The following is a 26,263-nucleotide window of genomic DNA, read 5'->3' on the forward strand; positions in this document are numbered from 1 at the left end:
GAACTATGTTTACTTAAAATATATTATCGGGTTTCCTATTTTCATTGGAAAATATGATCTTGATAAATCACGTATTGAATATTTTTATGAGATAATACTCAATGTTCTGAATACAATTTATTTTGATATCTGATTTACCACATATTTTAATATGGTTTCTGGTTACGGTATTTTTGTACATGATTTCTAAATATGGATTAATTACCGTTACAGTTCCCCCAGGTCCCTTTGTTGTGTGCAAGGGTAAGCCTTACAGTTTCCCCAGGTCCCTTTGCTGTGTGCAAGGGTAAGCCTTACAGTTTCCCCAGGTCCCTTTGCTGTGTGCAAGGGTAAGCCTTACAGTTCCCCCAGGTCCCTTTGTTGTGTGCAAGGGTAAGCCTTACAGTTCCCCAGGTCTCTTTGCTGTGTGCAAGGGTAAGCCTTACAGTTCCCCCAGGTTCATTTGCTGTGTGCAAGGGTAAGCCTTACAGTTTCCCAGGTTCTTTTGCTGTGTGCAAGGGTAAGCCTTACAGTTTCCCCAGGCTCTTTGCTATGTGCAAGTATAAGACCTTATCGTTTTTGCATGCTCATCTGCTTTGTGCACAGGGTAAATATGTTTTAAACTGCTACTGTTTTAAAAGATATGTATCTTTTCACTGGTTTTACGGGAACACACTAGATAACCTATTCTGATCTCTTGAACTCAGTCATCCGAAATATTTGTCTGAACTGAAAGCTCATTGTTCGTTACCATCTGAAATATCAGTAGGATCTCTGCTCAGCATAAAAATCTGTAAATGTTCAGAAATAATAAGGATATAAATATTTATCTGTATCTGCACGTTCATCAGTATCATCTGGTAGTTCTGTATTACTGAGCTTTCCGAAGCTCACTCTATTACTCAACATTGCAGGTTAAAAGAATTGTACCAGTGCAACTATCGTCATCAGTATGGGAGTTCTTACGGCGTTGATTTCAGAGAATGGTACATGTGATTAGGGGGAATGTAATTGTATTTTGTTTTATATGCGAGTCTAGAAATCTGTTTTATTTTTAAATAGTAATAAATGATTTTATAAGTTTACATGTTCTGATAAAAAGGTTTAAATTTTTCGTTATTTTTACAGTGGGTCGCTCCGGTGGCCCTAATGTGACAACCCAGATCGGATCAGGTTATCCTCATCGGTCTGGGGGTTACACTTTTAATAATAGTTAAAGATGTGGCATTCATTTTGTAAATTCTATTTTTAATTTCTATTGTGTAACTTTTAAAAGTTTAATGTTTAAAAAGATTATTTTAACATGTTTAGTAACCATTTAAAAATTTTACCTTATAAATTTAGTGATGCATTTCAATAATGCATAGTATGCATTCTAAAAATTTCTCGTACGACACTAACGTCTAAGAAATATATAAATCATCATACAAAATAGAAAGGAAGTGAATTCTATTTCTCACTCTAAATTTATATTTTATATATATTTTTGATAAAATCACTTGAATTACCGATTTAAATATTATTTAAATAAGTATATAAATAAGATACAATAATATATATCTAATAAATAAGATATATAATATTACTCTTAATAATAATAATAATATTAATTAATTAATACTAATACAAATATTATAAATTAATAATAATTAAGAATAACTTGTAATTTGATTAATTGATAAATATTTGAATTGTTATACGACTATCTATCTATACTAAAATGGATGAATAATCTACCACAATAACAATTAATATATTTTCATCAATAATTCTTTTATTATTAAATAAATTAATTTAATTTTTTGTAAGTACCATGTGTTTTCCCTCATGGTTCCAGGTTTTGCCCTGATTGACTTGTATCGACCCACGTCGCACACCTAAGTTTGGTGTGCGAGTCTCCTAACATGAATTTTCTACATATATAAATATTCGAACTCAAAACCTACTTAAGTGATATCAAGTTGTTTACCACTTGAACCAACCCATTAGTTAAATAGCATGATTTCTAATTACCAATTAAAGTTTATAAAACGTATTAGTAGTAAAAAGGTTGTTAAGCTCAAAGTTTGAGTTAAACTCGATGGTACTAAAGAAACTCAACTTGTTTTCTTAACCAAATTCCAACGTGATAACAAAGCTATTTTCTAATTATTGATATGTACATACGTTCTGTAGGTATTATTATTCAAACCTAAACTTTAAGAAGAAAAAAAAGTAATACTTCTTTTCATTAACGAGTTAGTTAAAGAATTCATTTTTTTATTAAATGAATTCAAAATTGAATATGTTTGTTTTATGTAGACACTAGTTGATGTTTAAGTACTTTGTAAAATTTGAATATAATAGATTTGGATAAATTTTGTATTTGAAATATATAATTATAATTTACAATAGATTTCAAATATTAGGTTAATAATATTATTTGAATTAAATTTAAATTTAAATTCAGATAATATAATTTAATATTGATAGCAAAATTCAAAATTTTAAATTATTATTCCCATTTAAATTTAAATTATATAAAATCGTCTATATTTGACTCGTTGTGATATATGAATCCGGGCCGATTCAATACATAAACCTAACCAACCCTTTCCAAAACAGCCAATGGTAGTAAAAGGCTGCGAAGCAAAGCTGCATGTCGGACAAGTGTGTGAAAATCAAGAACATCACAATTAAAATAATAAATATTTAGGCAAACTATGTAATTAATATCTAAACTATTAATTTTCATCAAGTGTAGTATCTAAATTTTTAACATTTCTAAAACCATTATAAAAATTTAGTTTTTATTTCATTTTATTACTCACCATTAAAAACTTAACCCGTTTAGTACCTAAACAATTAATTTTGGTTTGCTTTTAGTACATAAATTTTCAATTTTTTTAAAACTTAACATTAAATTTTTAATTAGGTACTAAATTGAAATAAAAACTAAATTTCATGTATGATTTTGAAAATATTGAAAGTTTAGGTACTAAAACGGATTAAAACTAATAATTTAGACATTAAATGCATAGTTTACCCTCACTGTTAAAATAATATCCTTACCGTAGGAAATTCCATCTCCGTTTCCACTAGCCCGGATCTTTCGCAACGTTGTTTCAGACAAAATTTCTTCACCGCGCAGAGCTAAAAGTCACCCTCCCCGTTTTTTTTTATTTATTTATCGAAGTTTATTTTATTTTCTTCTTTTGTAGGCTTTATCAACTCTGTTTTTCTTTGAATAATATGGCTTCTCCTCAGTAGTTAGCCCTTTATTCTCTTTCTCCTCTCCCTTTAAAAACCCAACACCGCTTTACCCTCTTGTCCTTTCTTCCTTTTGTTTCTTCAATGAAATCCCAGACCAGTTTTGCATGCACTTAGCCTCTTTTAAGCTTTAAAAGAGATACTTCTTTTTCCATTTTCTTCCATCTTTCTTCGTTTTAAGCTTCGTGATTATCGTGGGACGGTTATAAGTAACGATTATGGAATATAATCAGTTCTAGTTTTGGAGGATATGATTCGAGGTTAAAAAGGTGTCTGATCTTGTTTTTGTTTGTTTACTGAGGATTTTGTTTCGCTCTTTAGTGTTGTTTCATATAGAAGGAAAAAGCTTTTCAAGGTTATAGAGTTGCATATATAGATAGATATTTATACAAGAAACATTAAATGGCACCAGCGACAGCGAGTAACTGCCTTTCATTTTCACTTTCTCCGATGGACATGTTGAGGTCATCATCTGAGCCTCTGTTTGTGTCATATGAAGGATCTTCAGCTGCTGCTTCTGCTTCTCCTCATTACCTTATCGATAATTTCTATGCCAATGGTAATACCTTCTTACCTCTTCTTTTTCTTCTCACAACTTATGCTTGGCTGCTAGAAAATACGAGAGAGCCCATGGATTTTTGTTTACTTCATTTGAGCTCAGTTTTTTCGAGTTGGCTACTTAAGAAACCGACTTTAAAAGATTACTATTTTATAAAAAAAAAACCCTGGAGTTCTCTCTAGTGTTCATGTTTGGAACTAAAGAAAATGTTATGGGGTAAAACTATATAAAGCTTGCGATTTGACTCGTTTATGTGTATGTTTGATTTTGAAGACTGGACGAACCCAAAACAACAAGTGCTTTTTACGCAAGGAGTGAACCAAAGAAAAGAAACTCAAGCACCGGCCATGGCCGATGAATCTCCCATCGTCACAAGCTTCCACCATCAAGTACCGAAGCTTGAAGACTTCCTTGGCGACTCCTCGTCGATTGTTCGGTACTCAGATAGCCAAAACGAAACCCAAGACTCTTCTTTAACCCAAATCTATGACCACAGCGGCACTGCTTACTTCAATGAGCAGCAAGATCTCAAGGCCATTACTGGGTTCCAAGTGTTTTTGGCAAACTCTGGATCAGAAGTCGATGATTCGACTTCAATGGGTCGAACTCAGTTGCCCGCCGTTGAGTTTCCTGGTCATTCCAATGGTGCAATTGGTGGCGCTTTGTCACTTGGGGTTAATCAAAGTTGCGAAAATAGCACTAATAAATCTATTGTTTCAGTTGACTCAGATAACGCGAAGAAAATGGTTGATACTTTTGGTCAGCGAACTTCAATCTACAGAGGTGTCACAAGGTCCAACATCCCTTCAATCCCTTCCTGTTTCTAGTTCTATATGATTTGTTTTTGGTGTCATTAATCAAAGGTAGTTTGTTTATGATATCTACTTGGCTTGGGCAAATGCAGACACCGATGGACGGGCAGATACGAAGCTCATCTATGGGACAACAGCTGTAGGAGAGAGGGTCAGGCCAGAAAAGGGCGTCAAGGTCATTTCCCTTTATCACATTATTCTAAACTAAGTACATCTACAGTCTACTTGCTTGCTTTGCTTTGCATGCATTCAGGGCGGGGGGGAATCAGTGGGCATTTGTTTTCGGCCTTTCTTGTTTCTTGAAAGATTGATGATATGTTTTCGATCTCAAAAAAGAAAAAGAAAGACTGTTGATATATAGCACACAATGGTACTTTTACTTACTGGCAAAACCCATTTTGTCAAAAATTGTTTTTCTCAGATCCTTGATTGATTTGATCAGATATGCCGCCATTTTATTCACTTTCTTTCACTTGGCACTCTGTTTGACACGACCCACACCCGCCACCGGTTCAGTCCCAGGCCTTCTTTACCACTTGGATGAAAGTCCCAACACTGAAACAAAGAACAATCTGATTTTCACCTACTATGCTTTTGCTTTTGCTATTAATTTACCTAGACAGACAGCCCTCATCAGAGTCTGAGAGAGAGAAGGTCTGGGTTTGACAAGAACATAGCCCACATTACCAGCCTTAGCCTACAAACACTGCCCAGAAAAGAGTCAATTGGCTTGATGCTCATCGTGGTTTATTTAGATTTGAAGTTAAATCATGGATAAAGAGTGTAGAAGTGATTGCAAGGGTGTGGTTAAAAGACATTAATTTGTTTTAACCAACTCATATGCCTCATGGATTACTCCTGCAATTTTGGACTTGCATTGCGTTATAAAAATGATTCCAAGCAGAATTTTTTGACCGATTTATCACCTGATATTGACAGTCTCCTTTACTTTTTTGCATGGGAATGTGCGTTCCATGTTATGGTGGTGGACATTGACAATTGTTTTCTACAGTGTACTTAGGTGAGAAAACTCCTACTTTAGTTTTTTTTATTTTAAGTTTAGATTTGTTGGCTGAAATCTTGTAACCCTTATCAGGGGGCTACGATAAAGAAGAAAAGGCAGCTAGAGCTTACGATCTGGCAGCTCTAAAGTACTGGGGTCCGACCGCCACCACCAACTTCCCGGTATTATATATGAACAGTTTCTTAGCTACATTTTACGTTCCCTGGAGCATGAACTTGTTAACTCGTTATCTTGCATGTATTAGATTTCAAATTATTCAAAAGAGTTGGAGGAGATGAAACATGTGACCAAGCAAGAGTTTATTGCATCTTTAAGGAGGTACGTGTTGTATTCTTAATCAGTTGGCCGTTCCTTTTACTTGGTTGATTGCAGTAATTTGACCTATCGCTCTTCTCAATTGAAATTCAATAGGAAGAGCAGTGGATTTTCAAGGGGGTGCTTCGATTTACAGAGGTGTCACAAGGTTAGAACATTCTTGAATGGAATTCAGATTGTCTTAATGATGTTAGATCAAGTATGTGTCTTGCAGTATTTCTGTTGCGAACGATGATTACTGATGCACTAGATTATCGTCTTAATTTGACAGGCATCATCAGCAGGGTCGATGGCAAGCAAGGATCGGTCGTGTTGCTGGAAACAAGGACCTTTACCTAGGGACTTTCGGTAAGGGTGCAACTATGAGTGATGAACCTATTTGTTATTGTTTTGAAGAGATGATTTATGGAGAATATTATTGCCGTGAGCTGATAGTTATCTATCTTATGCATGGTGATAGCTACTGAAGAGGAGGCGGCAGAGGCCTACGATATTGCAGCCATCAAGTTCAGAGGTGTGAATGCCGTGACCAACTTCGAGATGAACCGTTATGATGTAGAGGCCATTTCCAAGAGTTCTCTCCCCATCGGCGGGGCAGCTAAGCGGTTAAAACTATCCCTCGAGTCTGAGCAAAACCCGATCGTGAACCATGAGCAACAACTGCAGTGCAGCTCCAACAGCAACAATATAAGTTTTTCCCGCATCCAGCAGCCAATATCTACTATTCCTTGTGGAATCCCTTTCGATGCGGCTGCAGTTTATCAGCAGAATCTATTCCACCACGTTCATGCTGCCAACATCGGCATCTCTGATCCCCCTGGTTCCTCAACAATGGCCACCCCAATGACCTTAATGTTGCAGTCGGCAGCCGATCAGTTCTTTTGGCCTAACCAGTCTTACTGAAATGACCGAGCCGGTCTTTTTAACAAGGAACAGTTTGCAATTCAGCTAACCTAGTTTGCAACAGGCGGCATGTTACCTAACCATCACAATCTTATCTATAAGACTATAACCTCGGGTGGAGGCTTTGTTTTTCCCCCTTCTGTTTTGAAGGCTGCGTTTTGTAAAGTGTCTTATCTTCAAATGTTAAAGATGAGAGAGAATGCTGAAATGAGCAAATCCATTCCATTTTCTTGCGAAATGTTCCGTAAAGTTGAACCACCGGCCATTCAAAGGCCACAAAACGAAAAACATGTATAATTAAATTAACAAGCTTTTTGCTTATTGGCTTACAGCAAAATGAGGACCGCTAAAAGACGAGACAAGTCTGAATAGAGTGGGAAGTTGCATATTTCCAACTTTTCTGCCCCTTTCCGTTTGGACAATTTGGACCGTTGTCTCTCTGTCTGCCATGGACATTTCATTCTTTGAGCACCATGTAATATCCTCCGGGAAAACAAAATCAAAGTCACTCGTAAAGCAGCCACTAATATTAGCAGGCAATATGACTCCACTGAAAATCAGCCCTCGCAAGCACTACCTTCAACTTCACCACTCAAACAACAAACCAAAGACAAGAATCAACATTAAAATCTCCAATACCAAAAGTGATGGAAATCTGAACTGTGAGTTAATTAGAGAGTTGAAGGTTGAAAGTAGTTAACTTCTTGTTAATCTGTGTAAATAAATTTCTATTTGCTCATTCTTAATGTACAGCAATAGTAAAATAGTCCGTAGTTCTTTGACTCTTCATACTACTGCTTTTTATTCTTCATGTTCATTGAAAGATCTCGAACCACTGTTGGTTAATCTCCAACTGTTGACATGATATCGGAGCCACCGTCGCCAGTCTGGTCTCGACAAACGCCAGTAAAATAAAGAGATAAGTCTTGCTCGCTCATCATCATTTTTATTCTTCTCTCTCGCTCATCATTGTTATTGTTTTTGATTTCTTGGTCTTCTTCTGTTTGGATAAATCTTTGGCAATGGTAAATCCTCCAGAAAATCTTGAAGAGTTTAGCATCCTCTTTACTTACACTCATCCGATACTCCAGGAATACTGCTCGTCTCACATCAGTTAACAGGAGTTGAAACGCATAATTTGTGGACCAGGTCAATGCGAATTGCATTGTTTGCTAAGAATAAAAATTGGATTTATAGACGGAACTTGTCGTCGTGAAGGTCTTTCGGTTGAGTTATCGCTTAATGGGAGCGATGCAATGCTATTGTTCTTTCTTGGTTGTTGAACACTGTAGGCCATGAATTGTTTGCGGGGTTATCACTACAACAAATTTTCTTATTAATGGCATGTAGGTTATTGTCACTAAAACATCAATTTATGTCACTAGATGTATTTTGTGACGTAAAAGTCAATGTCACGACGATCGTCACCCTAGGTGTGTCACTAAATGTCAAAAGTGACGATGTATGTATAATCGTCATGTATTGTTAAATATATAGTGATGTTAATGAATAACGTCACAGTTTAATTTGCATTCAGTGACAATTACTTTTGTCACCAAATGATGTACATTTTCGTCATTAATAAATCATATCGTCACCAATAACACAATAATTTCATTGTATATGTGGCGAAAAGAAAATTGTCACATTGTTAGTAACGTAGTATATCGTCACCTAATAGTATCATGACATTTATATATAACGTCACTATATAATTAATATTCAATGACAACTAATTATGTCACTAAATTATGTAAAATTTCGTTATTGATGATTTATACGTCATGGATAATACATTAAAATCAACTTATATGTGACGAAAGAGATATTGTCACATTTTTAGTGACATAATATAAATGTTACCTAATAATATTATGAATGACATTTATGCATAACGTCACTTTATAATTTATATTCTATGACAGTTGGTTATGTCACTAAATTAAATAAGATTTCGTTATTGATAATTTATATATTCACAAATAATGCATTAAAATCAACTTATATGTGACGAAAAAGATATTGTAGCAAAACACAAATAATTTATATTCTATGACATTTTAATGACAATATGTATTAAAATAAAATTATTTATACAAATCTAAATAAAATAAAATAAAATAGTTCACTTATTGCAAAATAATAAGATTTAAACAAATATTTCACTAAATACATAATAATTTCATTTCTATAAATATAAAAATGTTTACAGAAAATAAAAAAATATGATAATAATATGACTTGTGAAATATTTCGTTGTAGCAATCTCAATCCAAACCTTCAGTCGGTTGTGATTCTGTTGATGTTGAGTTCGTGGTATCATTTGAAGCTACAAATTAAAAAATAATCAACATTAATTACTACAATATAATAATTTTTATTTGATTAACTATATTGTTTACCTGAAAATTGAAGTGATGGCACTTGAATTCCAACAGCTAACAAAGCAGATCTCATAACTTCCATTTGATTTTGAATCAATTCAAAATTCTACTTATAGTTATTAAGTTCATCTTCTTTATTCTTCAAACTCTTTTTTTTAACTCGATTGTATCTGCACTCTGATCTGAGTTGGAGAAAACTGTAATTGTCATCAATTTATTGTCGTCAATTTAGATAAGTTACTGAATTGAAAGCAAAATATAAAGGGAATCAGTGGATTATAACATCCTGAATTGCACAAAACAGGGTTACAGACAATGAGGCATTACAGCACCAGCTGTTTCAAATACACAATTTATTTTCTTTCAAATCAATGAGTTCATTGCAACAAAGTATGCGGTTTGGACAACAGAACCATAAGGGGAACTAGAAAGAACAAAATGAAAAATTCTGCATATTAGAAAAGAAAAATCAATGCTAGGGATACAGAATGAGGAATTCCAAAAGAAAGCAAAACACTACCAGCAGAACCAAAAATCTAAAGTTACAGACTAGAAGTAGCATTAAATCCACTCTAGAAAAAAATGTATATTTCATTGTTCATCATATCAGAGAAGGGTCTTAGTTCTTCCATGATTCTAATTAAGTTTATCATCAAAATTTTGCTTGTACGTCATTCTCAATCATATTGCACAATATCAAAATAAAAATAGAGCTATAAGATAATTCAACCACTGAAAGAATGTCAGTAAGGTAGGGATTTCACTTCAATGCGCAATGCGCTAATAGTTCAACAGACAACATCAATGTTTGAAAATATACTGATACATCCATTCATGGATTTACACTAATACGATTTTAGCAAAGGCTATATTGTATTATTGTTTCACATACAAAGCATAATTATTAGAAAGCAACTAGACATTCTTTATACCTTAACAATAATTGGAGACCTCAACTCCAGAACACGATGAATATCCACCGAACTAGTTTCCCCCATCGTAGAATGGAGGTCAGATGTGTCCCTTAGCTCTGTCTCTGTACTTCGATTGCTCTGGTTCTTCCGCTTTGTCCTCTCTGCACAATTAATTTCCGTCTCAAGTCCATTAAATTATCAAAATTTAAGGACAAATGTCGCATGAAAGATGCAATTTCACGATGTTTAAAGAAAATGAATCATTGGATAAGAAAGCAATTTTCTCCTCGTAGTATTTCTTCGAGGAAGTCATTGATAAAAATTCCTAATTTGTCATAGAACATTAAGGATTTGACGCCAATGAACCGGAAATTGTAGGAGTCCCAACCGTGGAGAGCAGAGGAACACTTGAGAGTTTTCTAATCTTTTTGGGTTAAGGTTTACAAATGGTAAAAAATAAAAGAAAGAGGGGAGGGGAGGAGAGAGATGCGGCGCACAAAGAGGAGAAAACAACACGCGGAAAAGGCTAGGGTTTTTGTGTTCTCCTAAACATGTTGGTCTAATTAAAACAAGACTCCTTGTAGTCCCACATATTTTCATCTGTGGTCCATTTGTTTCTTTTCTTCTAATTTGGTCACTGAATGTTTCTTTACTATTTCTGATAATGACTCAATGTTTTGTTTAAAATAATAAAAGTATAATATTCAAAACATGATGATTCTGAAGAGATTCATATAATATTAAAATATAATATTTTTATAATAACATTAATTATTAACAAAATGATAAAAATCGTATATAAAATCTGTGTATTAAAAATAATTTATGGTTAAACTTTGATGTGTTATAGTTAATAAAAATAATCGTAGTAAATTTAATACATGATTTTTTTATCATCTGTATTAGTTAGGGATGTTCATATCTAGGTACTCGCTTTTTAAGGTATTCAAAATGTTTTGGTGTCAAAAACTCGGTCTACGTCTCAACCAGTAATATGCGGGCACCCAAAAGTTGGGTACGCATAAAACCTAGGTACCCGTATTTTTGGGTGATCGATACCGATTAATATTTATTTAATTTATATTAATTTTCAGAAAAAAAAATATACTTAAGGCTCTTGTACATTTAAAAAAAAAATCAATTTGGCCATCAAATTACCGTTGCATTCAATACGACCCTCAAACTTAGGAAAAAAATAATTAACATGACCCTTTAACCAAAAGCTTCTACCATTAATCATTATGAAACTATATAATAAAAATATTAAAAATAATTATACAACAAAGAATAGTATTGTAGTGAATATAACATGATAAACGGAAGTAAACTTTACCTAAACTTAATGTAAAACTTTTAATAGGAAATTTGCCCAACTATGATTAATATATATTGTTCAAGACTTACACGGACTGTCTTACCTGTAGGCTTAAGTTAACTTGTTCATTCCCAACTCAATATATATATATATATATATATATATATATATAAATTCTTCAATTTTTAGCAATTTAATTTTCATTTTTATTATTTTTATTATTTTTGTGTATTTTAAATTTTAAATTTAGAATAATGATTTTTAATAAATAAATAAGCCCCTGAACTTTTTGATAATATATTTTGTTATTATATTTTATTTGAAAATGTCATTTAATTATATATATATATATATATATATATATATTATTAGAAAAAATTAAAAAAACTTAACATTTTTTTTATAATAATAGTTTTATTTTATCATTATAATTAAATATATAACTGTAAATGTAATTATAAAAAAACTTGAATATTTTATTAATTAAAAAAATAATTTTTTGTGATAATTTTTCTATAACAATAACTATTACATATAGTTACAAAACTTGTCATTATATAATATTGTTGCATAAAAAATATGGAGAAATAATTTGAATAATTGAAAATAGTTATTAAAAATAAGGAATATTTAATTTAAATAATTATTAAAAACAATTTAAATAATTTAGATAAATATATTTTTTTATATGTATTTTTAAAAGAAAATGTCTTTTAACATATATTAAATAATTTTTTAATATATTTAAAAGAATTGTTTTGGATTGAATATTAAAGAATTTTTTTATTATTAAAAGAAGTTACAATTCCTAAACTTAAAAACAAATAATGGGTTCACGTGTAAAACTTCTCCAAACAGTCCAAACAGAATAAGCAAGCAAACTTCAAATATGACAATAATTAAATTGTCACTTTTGTGACAATAATAAAATGTCATTTTTAGCGTCTTATAAAATATGACAAATTAAATTATCACGAATAAAATTTATTAGTGACAAATGTGTAACGCCACTAATTCAAATTGAATCGTCATTATAATAAATCGTCATTAATACCTGTTTTTAATTGGAGACGATTTTACAATATCATTATTTTATCTAAATGTCATTAAAAGGTTTCCCACCAAAAAATTTGGTGAGAAGATTTTGGCACCAAATATATAGTGACAAAAATCAATGACCATTTTTAAAATTATCATAAAAGATATACCATTAATCAATAAATATGACGAAAATAAAAAAAAACGTCACATTATAATATGTTTTGTGACGATATATGTAACGTTATATGAAAATTTTGTCATAAATTAACAAGTATGTTGTAGTGTATCTTTGCCTCAAATGCGTCGACTGTTTAGAAGGACGTTAAGGAGCGATTTAATAAGGTGGATGGAACACAAATATATTCTTGTATCGTGAAATTGTTTCTCACACACAAGGTGTTTCTTCAATTTTTGTTTATCATACTCGTTTTAGATCATTATGGGACGAGTACGATGCAATTTTCCTTTTGCATCCTGTGAATGTGAAGCTTCTAGAAGGAATAATGAGCAAATACAACAGCAGCGTTTATTTCAGTTCCTTAAGGAATTGAATGAATCGTAATCGACAATCCATAGTCAGCTTTTGTTAATGAAACCATTGCCAATCGTAAATCAGGCATATTCAATGCTCGTGCAAGAAGAAGGTCAACGTCAGACTTTTAATAAGCCTTTGGTGGATTCAAAACCAACTGCTCTTTATTCGAGTTCCTCGAAAGTTAGGAGGCGTTTCAATGGTGAATGTGATCACTGTCACATTAAGGGACACAAGAAGGAATCGTGCTATAAATTGATTGTATATCCTGCAGATTACAAGTTTACCAAGAAAAAAGGAGGTTCTGTCAATAGTGTTGTTTCTGTTGACTCAGGATCCGCAACTTCGAATGATGGGTCTAGTATTCTAATTTATGTACCAATATCGACCACTACATTTACTCCTGAGTAGTATCAACAGATCCTTAGTTTGCTGGGAAAAGATTCAGCTGTCCATGCGTATGCACATATGGCAAGTAATCAATCAAATTCTATGGGTAATGTGTGGATTCTTGATTCAGGTGCCACGAACCATATGACATTCAATCTAAAAATATTCAATTCACCAGTTGCATGTGGCTCTCTTCGTTCGCTCAGTTGCTGAATGGTGAAACTACTCAAATTACCCATACTGACACATTGGATCTATCACCTAATCAAACCTTAATCAATGTCTTTTACGTTCCTAATTTCCATTATAATTTGTTACCCATTTCACAATTGACCAAAGAGCTTAACTGCTGTGTTCTTCCCCCCTCCCCCAACACACATTTTTGCCTTTTGCAGGACCTTTTCAGTGGAGAGATGAGGGAGATTGGTAAAGTCAAGGGTGGTCTGTACCTTCTTAATTCTGGGCATACTTTTCCGAAATTGAGGCCTGCTGTAAAACTAGTTTCGATTTCTTCCTCATCCTTTGTAACAAATTCTTTTTTTTCTTCTATCTCTTCATATGATAGTATACTGTGGCATGCTAGGCTTGGGCACACCTCTTTAAATACATTAAATAAAAATGAAACAAATTTTTTTGTGAGTCTGCTAGCAATGAACGTATAAAGCATTGTGGTATGTATCTCCTTGCTAAACAATCTCGCCGACCTTTTCCCTTATTCATATCGGTCTCTGGGGGACATATCGTGTCTCAATTCACAGTGGACATCGATATTTTTTAACCATTGTTGATGACCATACACGAATGACATGGGTATATCTTCTTCAACTTAAGAGTGATTCCTTGCTCATTTTTAAGCAATTTATTATGTTTGTGCAAAATCAATTTTCTACCCCTGTCAAAATTGTTAGAAGTGATAATTGATCAGAATTTTTTAGTATTGATGGTAAAGAATTATTCTAATTCATTGGAGTCGTTCATCAAAGTTCGTGTGTTCATACACCTCAACAAAATGATGTAGCTGAACGCAAACATCTACATTTGCTTACTGTTGTTAGTGCTTTTAAATTTCAGTCTTATGTTCCTATGTTATGTAACGGTATCAAAAAATAGCTGACCCTATTCTCATATTTAATAAGATGAGGGGGAGGTAAGGTAGTAGACTGCCCCAATGCCAAGTTGAGAGCAGCTTCCGTGAAAGACCTCCGGCAATCAAAATTATGAATTACCCATCGTGAGACTCAATCCCACGACCACAAGATTAAGAGCCTTGCGCTCTACGAACTGAGTTGGAAGGGCAATTCGACATAGTACCAAACTATCATGATAAATTTAAATCCAAAGCCATTCCATTAGTGTCTATGGGGTATTCCTCTGTGCAAAAAGGACATGTTTTGTTTGACATTCATGCTCAATTTTTTTTGTGTGAATCGTGATGTAGTTTTTCACAAATCTATATTTTCTTTCAAATTTCCAGCTAAGAAATCACCTTTATTTCTTATTTCTCTTTTGCCAAATGATATTGATCATGAGTTTCTTCACATACCTGTTATTGCTCCTAACCCTGATCAAATTACTCATAATGCCTTACCTACTGTTCAACCAAATATTGACCCTATCAAACAACCTCTAGTTGAACCTATCATTCAACCTTCGCTTCATCTAGTTACTTCATCCAATAATCATACTCTTAGAAAATCGACTCGGGTTAGTAGACCTCCTACATGGCTATCGGATTTTTTATGTCAATCCTCATCTTCTACTTCATTGTCAAGAGATATGCATTCTATTTCCAATTGTATCTCATATGTTCATTTTTTCTTCACATACTCAAGCTTTTGCTATAGCCTTATCTTCGATTGTTGAACCTAAAACCTACCATAAGGCTGTTACTGATGAACGTTGGGTCGAGGCCATGAAACTAGAGATCTAAGCTTTGGAGGCCAATGAAACATGGCAAGTGGTGACATTACCTCTTGATAAGAAACCAATTGGTTGTAAGTGGTTGTATAGAGTGAAATATAACTCGAATGGCTCGATTGACAGTTCATACAGTTATTGCCTTAGCTGCCATGTTTAATTGGTCGTTGTTTCAAATGGACGTCTTCAATGCGTTTCTTCAAGGCGATCTTCATGAAGAAGTGTATATGACTATTACTGAAGGATTTCATAAACAGGGAGAGACTCGGGTGTGTTAGTTGCAAATTATGGTTTGAAGCAGACGTCACAACCATGAAATTTAAAGTTAACAATGGCCCTTGCTAGTACTGGATATGTACAAAGTGTGCATGATTACTTGATGTTTACTAAGAAGGAGGGAGACACAATTGTTGTGATGTTAACCTACGTTGACAACTTGTTGATTACAGACACGCGTCGTTTTCGCGTCAAAATAATTTCTTATTCCCAAAAGAAATATAAAGAAAATATAGCAAGTAAAAAGTAAGGATCGATCCCACAAAGACTATGCAGTTTCTGATTTAGTTATATATTTTTTTTGAACAGTAGAATTTGGATAGAGATTAAAATTTAAGATAAAATAAATAAAAAAAATATAAAAATAAAAATAAAAGGTGAGATAAGAAAAAGATAAATAGGGTTTTGAAGAATTGTTTGAAGATAAAATAAAGGCAAATAATAAAAAAAAATATAATAAAATAGTAATTAGAGTTTGAAAAGAAGACTTGTTGTAAAAAGTAGCCTCAGGCTTTCAGCTTTGACTCAGTTTCCTCATATCATTGAAATAGATCATTACTTCAGGATTTACGCCGGTTACTTGTCTAAAGGACAAATCCTTGTGACTATGTTTTGTATACCGTATACACAAGTGCAATCTGTAATATCGGTTTGTGAATTGATCTAAGCAACAACAATGTTGTAGATCTAAAAACGTTGAGGCTCGAAAAGCTGCCGACTCGAATTATGTTGTTTCAATAATAACTGGTTCCAATTTCAGTTTCCTCTTAGCAAACAATTTTGCTAAGTGTGTTCCCAGGAAGTCGAATGTTCTTCAATAAGCTGATCTTCCTCCCACGTTAACCATAACAACATCTAGACCAATGTCGACTTTTTGGTTTTAATTTTTTTTATTTGAATATAAGCCCAGAAAACAGAGAGAGATATCCAAAGCGATTTAAGTGTCTTACAATTCTCACATTTGGAATTGAGTAATCGCTTTAGCCTTCGGCTTAAAAGAAAATTAGCTAAGCATGACAAAAGTCACACTTAGCATATTTGAAAATAAAACTTAAAATAAAATAAAAAAGTGAAAACTTGAAAAGAAAAGAAAAGAGAAAATTTTATAAAACTAGAAAGAAAATGAATAGTAAATTCTCAGTTGTTGAGAAATATATTTTTAGGCATATCCTAAGAGGGTATTTATAGCCTTCAAAATCCTAAAAACAAAGTAAAGATAATTCCTAAAATAAAGAAATAAATCCTAATGAAAATATTTAAATCTATTTAAATTAAAATACTTAAAACAAAGATAAGATAAAATATAATATAATATTTAAAATAATATCCTAAAACATGAGTTTAATTTAAATCCGAATTGCAGAAATGTACGGATGATCCATTCGTTCTTCTAGAAGCGATGACTGGACATTCTAGAAGGTGTTGACGTCATCACCACGGAAGATGTGTCATGCCCACTAATCCAGCTTTAATTCCGAAAATAAAAGAAACTGTAGAATTCTGTCTTTTTAGTGTAATTTTCTGAATCTAGTGTCCTGCAAAGAAAATGAATCAAACGAACAAATAAGCCACAAAAACCAATGATTAAGGAGAAATTTAAAAGAAAAATATTAACCAAATAAAGCACTTATCAAATTCCTCCTCACTTATTCAATGCTTGTCCTCAAGCATTCATCAATTAATACATCAAAATCATAAGTTACCATCTTCAATCCCATGTTATTCATCAAATTTCCAATCGAACTAAGTCCATGACAATTGCCGAATTCAATGTACAATCAAGCTAAGACACAACTAAGAAAATTTAAAGCAAGCAAGATATCCCATTTAATTGTCAACTTCAATGAAATATTACTCAATACCTTACAAAGATTCACACATATCCGCTCAAAGTGTTTGGGGTAAATGAAATCGCTCAAATGAAACTAACCAAAATATTACCATAGGTTGGAATCCAATCAAGTATCCCCTACTAAAAATGAACATAATGCAATAATCAAGGGGTGTTTAAAAAGGTATAACGGGGCTTAGGTTAGGGTAGGGAAAAGGCTATGATGATTGGTTTAAGTACCAAGACAAGAGATTAAAACAATTAGGAACAATCTACGAACTAACATGAAGCACAATGAAAAATAAAACAATGAAAAAGAATAGATAAAAGGCAATTGAAACGATTGATTTTTCCTTCTTTTTTTATTTGAGCAAAGTCTCTTTTTCTCTTTTGTTTTTTCTGCTGTTTCGAAACAGTGAACAATCTTTTTTGAATTTGTTTTCATTTTCTTTTTTTCGTAGAACAAGAGTAATACAAGATCTCAAGTCTCGGCAAGGGTGTGAAAAGAGAGGAAAAATAAAAATAAAGACTTCAGGTTTAATTATGAGGTGGAAAAAAAAGAAAGTGAAATATGCTCAAATGTGGTCCATTAGTGGATATATAAATGGATAGGCTTTTTGGAAAAGTGGATTTATCCTAGGTGCCCATATGAAATTAAAACATTACGTTCAACATGTAGTCTTGATATGCAATGTGATTACAAGTTCTAGAATATCCTAATTAGTTCGGAACACTCAAATCAAATAATGAGCAAGAAAGAAAATGTATGCTCTTTAGGCTCGAATCTCGAAAGAAAATTTTATACGCACTAAGTCAATTTCAATTCTATCAACAAAAGCATGAAATAACTATACTCAACAAAAAAATCACTAGCCATACCAATCACCATCATGCAAATTAAATTTCAATCAAAACATTGTCACAATCCAAAAGGAAGCAAGAGTATAAAGTGAAGTTCAAGAATATCAACCAACGATCCGAACACATCAATATCAGAATAACTCAATTTCAAACAATCAAACAAGTCAAGGAAAAATTTGACATGCTTATTATTCCCCCTCATTTAATCATTTTTGTCCCAAAACGTATATCTAATTTAAAAACAAAGAGCGGGAAAAGGAATACTCCCCGATCTAATGGCAACCGCGGTCAAGTTCATGTCGAGACGAGCCCGAGAGAAGGTAAGAAAGAACCTCGACAATGTTGGCTTCAATAGTGTCAAGGCGACTAGACACGCCTTGTATCTCGGATCGCATATCTGGTTGGGAGTTAGATGCCAGAGGTGGTTCAGTCATCCTCATATAAATGCACCCATTACGAGGTGTAATAGTGTCAGGAGGTACAATGTGAGGGGCAGCGGGAGTGCCTGTGAGAAGTCTCATTAGTCCAAACACTTAGCATTAAGTGGATCCATAGCAAAAACATAAGTGAAATTCATAGTGTCAAAGGTCAACAGAAACAAACGAGATGCTAAATGTGTAATATAAGGTCCAAGTAAAAGATGTCAGATAACCATGGTCTGTGACATCAGTCACGTTCCCCATAGAGAAGTTAAAATCATATAATGACATCCTAAAGTGCTTCCATAACAACCGAAAAATAATAATATCAGGTGTATTGATAGAAATAGCTCGACGCTATAGAAAAATGAAAGTGATATAGAACTCAAAGACTAACTCGTAATAAGTATCACATCTAATATTTGAATAGAGAATCTAACCAATTGCATCAAAATAGTGCATCACAACGTCACGTAAATGTAAAGTGTCAAGTGTCCGAGATGGAATATACTTACAAACTTGAAACTTACAGTGACGAATGCTATTAAAACTCCTAGGCTCGTCGCCATTAAAATTGAGGTAACCTTGCAGTATCTCCTCGAGTGGTACATAATAGGTTCAGCCTCTTCGATTTATTTCATCGAAATGATCAAATGTTTCGTCTGATGGCCCTTCGGATTCATCCGAACATACGTCAAAGAATGAAGGTTGGGGCTGCCTGGGTGAGCGGCGAGACGAGGAAGGCTCAGGTCCATGTGAGGATACGGGGCTCGGTTGTGGTTAGGGGTGTGCAAATTCGGGTACCCAGATTTTCGGGTACCCGGAACTTCCGGGTCGACGATTTCTCGGCCCGTGTCCCGACCCGGATGTTACGGGTACCCAGTAATCGGGTACCCGGATTTTACGGGTACCCGGTAATCGGGTACCCGATACCCGGTTTTTAATTTTTTATTTTCAAATTATTAATTTAAAAAAATATATACACAAATTTAAATGTTCAAAACTTCGAATTACATACTCTAATATCCGAACATAAAATTTAAAAGTTCAAAATATAAAATATAATAATCCATAATATAAATAATTCATTATATTTTATATAATTATATATAAAAAAAATAAAAAAAATAAAAACTAACCGGGTACCCGGAAAAACTAGATTTTGTGACCCGGGCCCGACCCGGGAAATGTCGGGCCGGGTACCCGACCCAGCCGAGTAATTTTTTTTTAAAGAATTACCCGGTTTTTTTAGATCCGGGTCGAGGGGTCGGGTAATTTTTCACACCCCTAGTTGTGGTGGTACACCTCCCGGGAAATTGAATCCATTCTTAAAATCTTCGAAATAGCCAAAAACAGGGTGCACCATTAGTAACGGTTCAATATAGACATGTTCAGAATTTACCTCAGGTTGTTCATGTGCTACAAACGGAGGGGATGCGACGTCTGACATGGAACGGGAAGTGGAACCAGATAGCATAGAGTAGAACGTCGGGGTGTCTGATGCGTTATAAAGACCAAAGGGCATTTGTCTATATGAAAATGTACCGAATGAACAAGTAAAAGTTGTTTTTCTTGATCTTCTGATGCTACTGGGATTTGGAAAAAACCTGAAAAACCATCAAGGTAACAGTAATGAGTTTTCTCAGCTAATCTTTCAATCATTTATAAAGGGAAGAGGAAAATGATCTTTTCGAGTAAGAGAGTTCAACTTCCTGTAATCGATTCACACTTGTCATCCATTTTGAACTCTTGTTGGCACTAACCCCTTCTTGATTTTCAACCACTTTGACTCCCGTTTTCTTGGGAACCACATGAATCGAACTTACCCAATTACTATCTGATATCAGATAGATTAAGTTAACATCAAGGAGTTTCTGAATTTCCTTCAATACTACTTCCATCATTGGTGGATTTAATCGGCGTTGTCCTTCTCATGATGGTTTTGCTCATTCTTCAATTTTGATCTTGTGCATGCAAGTTGAGGGACTTAATCCTTTAATGTTGGCAATGGTTCATTCTATAGCTTCTTTGTGTGAACACAACACAGTTACCAAAGCTTCATCTTCTCATTCGGATAATTTATTTGAGATGATCATTGGTAAGGTTCCATTTTTTTTCCTAAAAATGCATACTTCAAGTGTTCCGGTAACTGCTTTAATTCTACCTCAGGTGCCTGCAAAACAGAAGGTAAAATTTTAGTTTTAGAGGAAGGTAAAAATAAATTACAATTGATTGAATAAATATTTTCAAACTTTTTCCTCTTTGTGGCAAAGTTCAAGATCCCTAGAAAGATTATAACAAAAATTAGATTCAATATATTCATCAATTAAAGGATCTAAAATATCAACATAATTAATTTTTTCAACTCGATCCGGGTATTTCATTGCTTTGTAAACATCAAATTTCATTGTCAGTATACCACTTCTAACATCGATCTTTGTATGTGCGGTGCTTAGGAAGGGTCGGCCTAATAGCACTTTGGAATAAGTATTCGACTTATCATATTCCATGTCAATGACATAGAAATCTGTAGGAATAAAATAATACATCTTCACAAAGATATTTTCCAACATTCCCACTAGATAGATCACATATCGATCAACCAACTATATGGTTACTCCTATCTCCTTCAAAGGCTCGTTAGTAATCATTTTATAGATAGAAAATGACATAACGTTGATTGAAGCTCCTAAGTCACACATTGCACGTTTAATTTTAAAATTACCTATTTTACAAGGTATGGTGAACATACCTTGATCCTTCATCTCTGGTGGGAGCTTTCGTTAAAAATTGCGGAAACATGTTCTCCCAAATTTACCTTTTCGTGCCCCATTAATTTCCTCTTCGTAGTGTAAAGATCCTTTAAAAATCGAGCATACCTCGGTAATTATTGAATTACTTCAAGAAGAGGCATGTTAACTTTAACTTTTTGGAACACTTCTAAGATCTCCCTTTCTTCAGCTCTTTTATCACACTTTAACAATCTTGATGAGAAGGGTGGTGCGATTTCATGAGAAGAAGAAGGAGGATGTGCATCAGATATACCTTGTATTCCTGGAGGTGGTGTTTCTTCTTGTTCTCCTTTATGTGCGGCTTTTTTTCTGGAGCATTGGGTGAGATGTATGTTCCATTCGGAGTGTGATGGCACTAACATTATCTCTCAGATTTAACTTCGTTTGAGAATGTAGTCTTCCTTGTGATTCCAATTTCCCTACAGTTTGAGCCAATCGACTCATTTGTTTATCCAACTCTTGAAAATGTGTTTCGGTTCGGCTTTGGAATTTTTCCTGGGATGCAACTAGCTTTTTATGGGATGTAACCAGCTTTTCATGTAAAATTGCTAACGTTTCTATGATTTCCTCCAATGATTACTTTTGTGTTTGCTGTTGAGGAGGAGTTCTTGGTTGATAAGTTGGCATTTGATTCGGTGCATAGCTGAAATTTGGGTGGTCTCGCCATCTCGGATTATAAGTATTTCTATATGGGTTGTATGGTCTCTATGGAGGACCTGGAAAGTTTCATACGTCATTGATTTATGTATTGCATCCTTCTTGTATCATGGGGCAACAGTCCGTCGGATGGTGTCCAGCTTCGTGCATATCCCACGTGCTCTTATTACCCCAGATTTTCCTACAATAAGTGAATTATCTACTTCAATTAATTTATCCAATTTATTTCAATGGAAAATGTACTTATCTCATGAACCCGTTGGATGGGTTCACTTGAAAACTGTTGAGAGTTGGAGGCCATGGTTGAAATCAACCCTCTTGTTGTTGTTGGGGTCATGTTAACTAATGCTTCTCCGCTAGTAGTATCTACCATTTTCATTTCTATAGGTAAAAGACCTTCATAAAAGTATTGAAGTAACGTTTGTTCACTTAATTCGTGTTGCGGATAACTTGCGCAAAGCTTTTTAAATCGTTCCCAATAGTCATAAAGACTTTCTTCGCTCTTTTGCTGAATGGAGAGAATGCTCATTCGTAACTCACTTGCTTTACCCATTGGGAAGAACCTATCAAGAAAAATTTGACTCATATAAGCCCATAAATTAATTGAATTTAGAGGTAAATAAAATAAGCAATCTTTAGCCAAGCCGGCTAAAGAGAAAGGGAAAACTCTTAATTTAATTTGATCTTCGGTAACTCCCTGTGGTTTAATGCTAGTGCAAACCATGTGGAATTACGATAAGTGTTTGTGCGAATTTTCATTAGGAAGGCCATGAAAAGTGGGAAGAAGATGAATAAGTCATGTCTTTAATTGAAATTGAGTCTCGCTATTAGGAAAATTCATGCATAATGGCGTCTGAGTGACAGGAGCTGCGGCTACCTCTCAGATCGTTTGTTCTTCTTCTGCCATCGGGATTTGATCTTCGTTATATGCGTCTGCTTCAGAGTTTGTCTCCAGATTTGATTTCATTTATGAACTACGATATTCTTGTCTCTTTCTTTTTTCTCAAAGCATTTGTGCGTGGATCCTTCGTGCTCGTGCTTCGATCTCCGGGTCAAGATCTACCAATTCTCTCGGGTTTCTTCTGGTCATAAATCAAAAACAAAGAAAAATAAATCAGTACTTGTCGTTAGTCTCCGACAACGGTGCCAATTTGACACACGTCGTTTTTGTGTCAAAATAATTCCTTATTCCCAAAAGAAACATAAAGAAAATATAGCAAGTGGAAAGCAAAGGTCGATCCACAGAGACTATGCAATTTCTAATTTAGTTATCTTTTTGTTTTTTGAACAATAGAGTTTGGATATGGATGAAATTTAAGATAAAATAAATAAAAATATAAAAATAAAAATAAAAGGTGAGATAAGAAAAAGATAAATAGGATGTTTTGAAGAAACTGCTTGAAGATAAGATAAAAGAAAATAAAAATAATAATAATAAATATAATAACATAGTAATTAGAGTTTGAAAAAATGACTTATTGTAAAAAGTAGCATCAGGCTTTCAGCTTTGACTCAGTTTCCTCAAATCATCGAAATAGATATAGACTTCAAGATTCACACCGGTTACTTGTCTACAAGAACAAATCCTTGTGGCTATGCTTTGTATATCGAATACCCAAGTGTAATCTGTAAGATCGGTTTGTGAATTGATCTAAGCAACAATAATGTGTAGATATAAAAATGTTGAGGCTCGAAAAGGTACCGGCTCAGATTATGTTGTTTCATCAATAACTGGTTCCGATCTTAGTTTTCTCTTAGTAAACAATTTTACTAAGTGTGTTCCGAGGAAGTCAATGTGCTTCAATAAGCCGATTCTGCCTCCCACGTGAACCATAACAACATTCAAAGCAACGTCGAATTTTTGGCTTTGAAAATTGTTTTTATTTGAAAATAAGTCCAGAAAACAGAGAGAGATATCTAAAGCGATTTAAGAACCTTACAATTCTGACGTTTGGAATTAAGTCATCGCTTTAGCCTTCGGCTTAAAAAAAATTAGCTAAGCATGAAAAAAATCATACTTAGTATATTTGAAAATAAAACTTAAAATAAAATAAAAAAGTGAAAACTTGAAAAGAAAAGAAAAGAGAGAATTTTATAAAACTAGAAAGAAGATGAAGACTAAATTCTAAACTGTTGAGAGATATGTTTTTAGACTTACCTTGAGAGAGTATTTATAGCCTTCAAAATCCTAAAATCAAGGTAAAGATAATTCCAAAAGTAAAGAAATAAATTCTATTGAAAATACTTAAAACTATTTAAACTAAAACACCTAAAACAAAGATAAGATAAAATATAATATTTAAAATAATATAATAAAACATGAGTTTAATTAAAATCTGAATTGCATAAACGTGCTACTGATCCATTCGTTCTTCTAGAAAAGCTGATTAGAACTTCTAGAAGGTGCTGATGTCATCACCACGTCAGATGCGACATGCCCACTAATCCAACTATGATCGAAAATAAAAAAAACTGTAGAATTCTGTCATTTTAGTGCAATTTCCATAATCTACTGTCATACACAGAAAATGAATTAAACGAACAAATAAGCCACAAAAACCAATGATTAAGAAGAAATTTAAAAGCAAAATATTAACCAAATAAAGCACTTATCAAATTTCCCATCACTTATTCAATGCTTGTCCTCAAGCATTCAACAATTTTGGAAGATGTTTGAGCATTTCAAAGACTGATATGAAGGTTGCTTTATCTTACTCATACGCGTCCAAATATCATGTATGCTATGCAGCACTTAAGTCAATTCATGCAAGCACCAAAACAATCGCATTTTTTGGTAGCACTTCGCTTGGTATGATACATAAAGAAGAACCCTGGTATGGGTATTTTTCTCTTAGCAGAAAGTAAACTGAACTTGAGTACTTTCTGTGACTCAGACCGAGCTACCTGTCCCATGTCACGAACGTCAGTATCGGGTATTTGTGTTAAGATAGGGGATTCCTTGGTGTGTTGGAAATCGAAGAAGCAAAGTACAATGTCCCGTTCTTCGGATGAGCCAGAATATAGATGCATGGCCTCTGCAGTTGCTAAGCTAGTCTGGTTAAAAGGGTTGGTTAAAGAACTTGGAATTGATCATCATTATCCAACAATGTTATATTATGATAGTCAAGCAGCCCTACAAATAGTCGCAAACCTAATTTTTCATGAAAGGACCTAGTACATTGGGATAGATTGCCATTTTTTGTGTGAAAAGATTCAAAAATGAATAGTGGAAACACAACATATCTACCAAAGACCAGCAGAAAAATTTAACTAAAGGTTTAGGTGTATATCAGCATGGGTATTTGATGGGCAAGTTGGGAATGGTAGACATCTATCGTTCTCCAACTTAAGAGGGAGTGATGGAAATCTGAACTGTGAGTGAGTTAGAGAGTTCGTTAGGAAGGTTGAAAGTAGTTAGTTGGTTGTTAATTTGTGTAAACAAATATCTTGTATTGGATCATTCTTAACGTACAACAGTAGTAAAATATTCAATAGTTCTTTGACTCTCCATAGTACTGCTTTTATTATTCATGTTCATTGAAAGATCTCGAACCACTATCGGTTAATCTTCGACCGTTGACAAAAAGTTCCCATACTCATGACACCTTACACCAAATCCATATGCTTAACAAAGAAAAGTTTTCATACATATTCAATAAGACGAGGGAGCATTATCTTGATACCCTTATTTAATCGAGGATTTTCTTTGGTGGGTAAGGATGATCATTTGACCCATTTTTTACGACCGTGATGGATTTGCAAATGACATTCATTCATCTCTTCTCCTCATTTTGTTCCATAATCAGTTTGGCCTCTAAATGTAGATATCATTTCTTATTAATTCTCTAATTGTCATGAGACTTTTTCAGTCGCTTGTTTAAATCTCGAGCATTAGGTCAAAGAATGAGGCTATAAGGGCTCCATAAAATATAATAGACAATTTTCCCTAACAAAGGCAGTTGAACTTGAGTTGTCATTCATCGTCATCTCAACACATACTCCTTGAAGCTTTCAATAACTCTCATAGTCATATTATAAAGAATATGACAATCTAGAGCTATGTCTATGATATATTTTCCTTATTCAATTGGTA

General features: G+C 33.7%; 1 protein-coding gene across 1 annotated transcript in view; it reads left to right on the top strand.

Annotated features, from left to right (window-relative positions):
- Window positions 1-3,484: 3,484 nt before the first annotated feature.
- Window positions 3,485-26,263, top strand: part of LOC120119145 (AP2-like ethylene-responsive transcription factor AIL6) — a 41,807-nt gene continuing 19,028 nt past the window's right edge. The window contains 10 exon segments of the mRNA XM_039139026.1: window positions 3,485-3,787; window positions 4,061-4,580; window positions 4,692-4,774; window positions 5,612-5,620; window positions 5,696-5,784; window positions 5,868-5,941; window positions 6,035-6,056; window positions 6,058-6,086; window positions 6,210-6,286; window positions 6,399-6,896. Coding sequence (XP_038994957.1) covers window positions 3,631-3,787; window positions 4,061-4,580; window positions 4,692-4,774; window positions 5,612-5,620; window positions 5,696-5,784; window positions 5,868-5,941; window positions 6,035-6,056; window positions 6,058-6,086; window positions 6,210-6,286; window positions 6,399-6,841 — 1,503 coding nt within the window. The 5' untranslated portion in view covers window positions 3,485-3,630 and the 3' untranslated portion in view covers window positions 6,842-6,896.

Source organism: Hibiscus syriacus, unplaced genomic scaffold, assembly GCF_006381635.1.
Source record: "Hibiscus syriacus cultivar Baekdansim isolate YM2019G1 unplaced genomic scaffold, ASM638163v2 tig00110331_pilon, whole genome shotgun sequence".
NCBI classification, from domain to species: Eukaryota; Viridiplantae; Streptophyta; class Magnoliopsida; order Malvales; family Malvaceae; genus Hibiscus; species Hibiscus syriacus.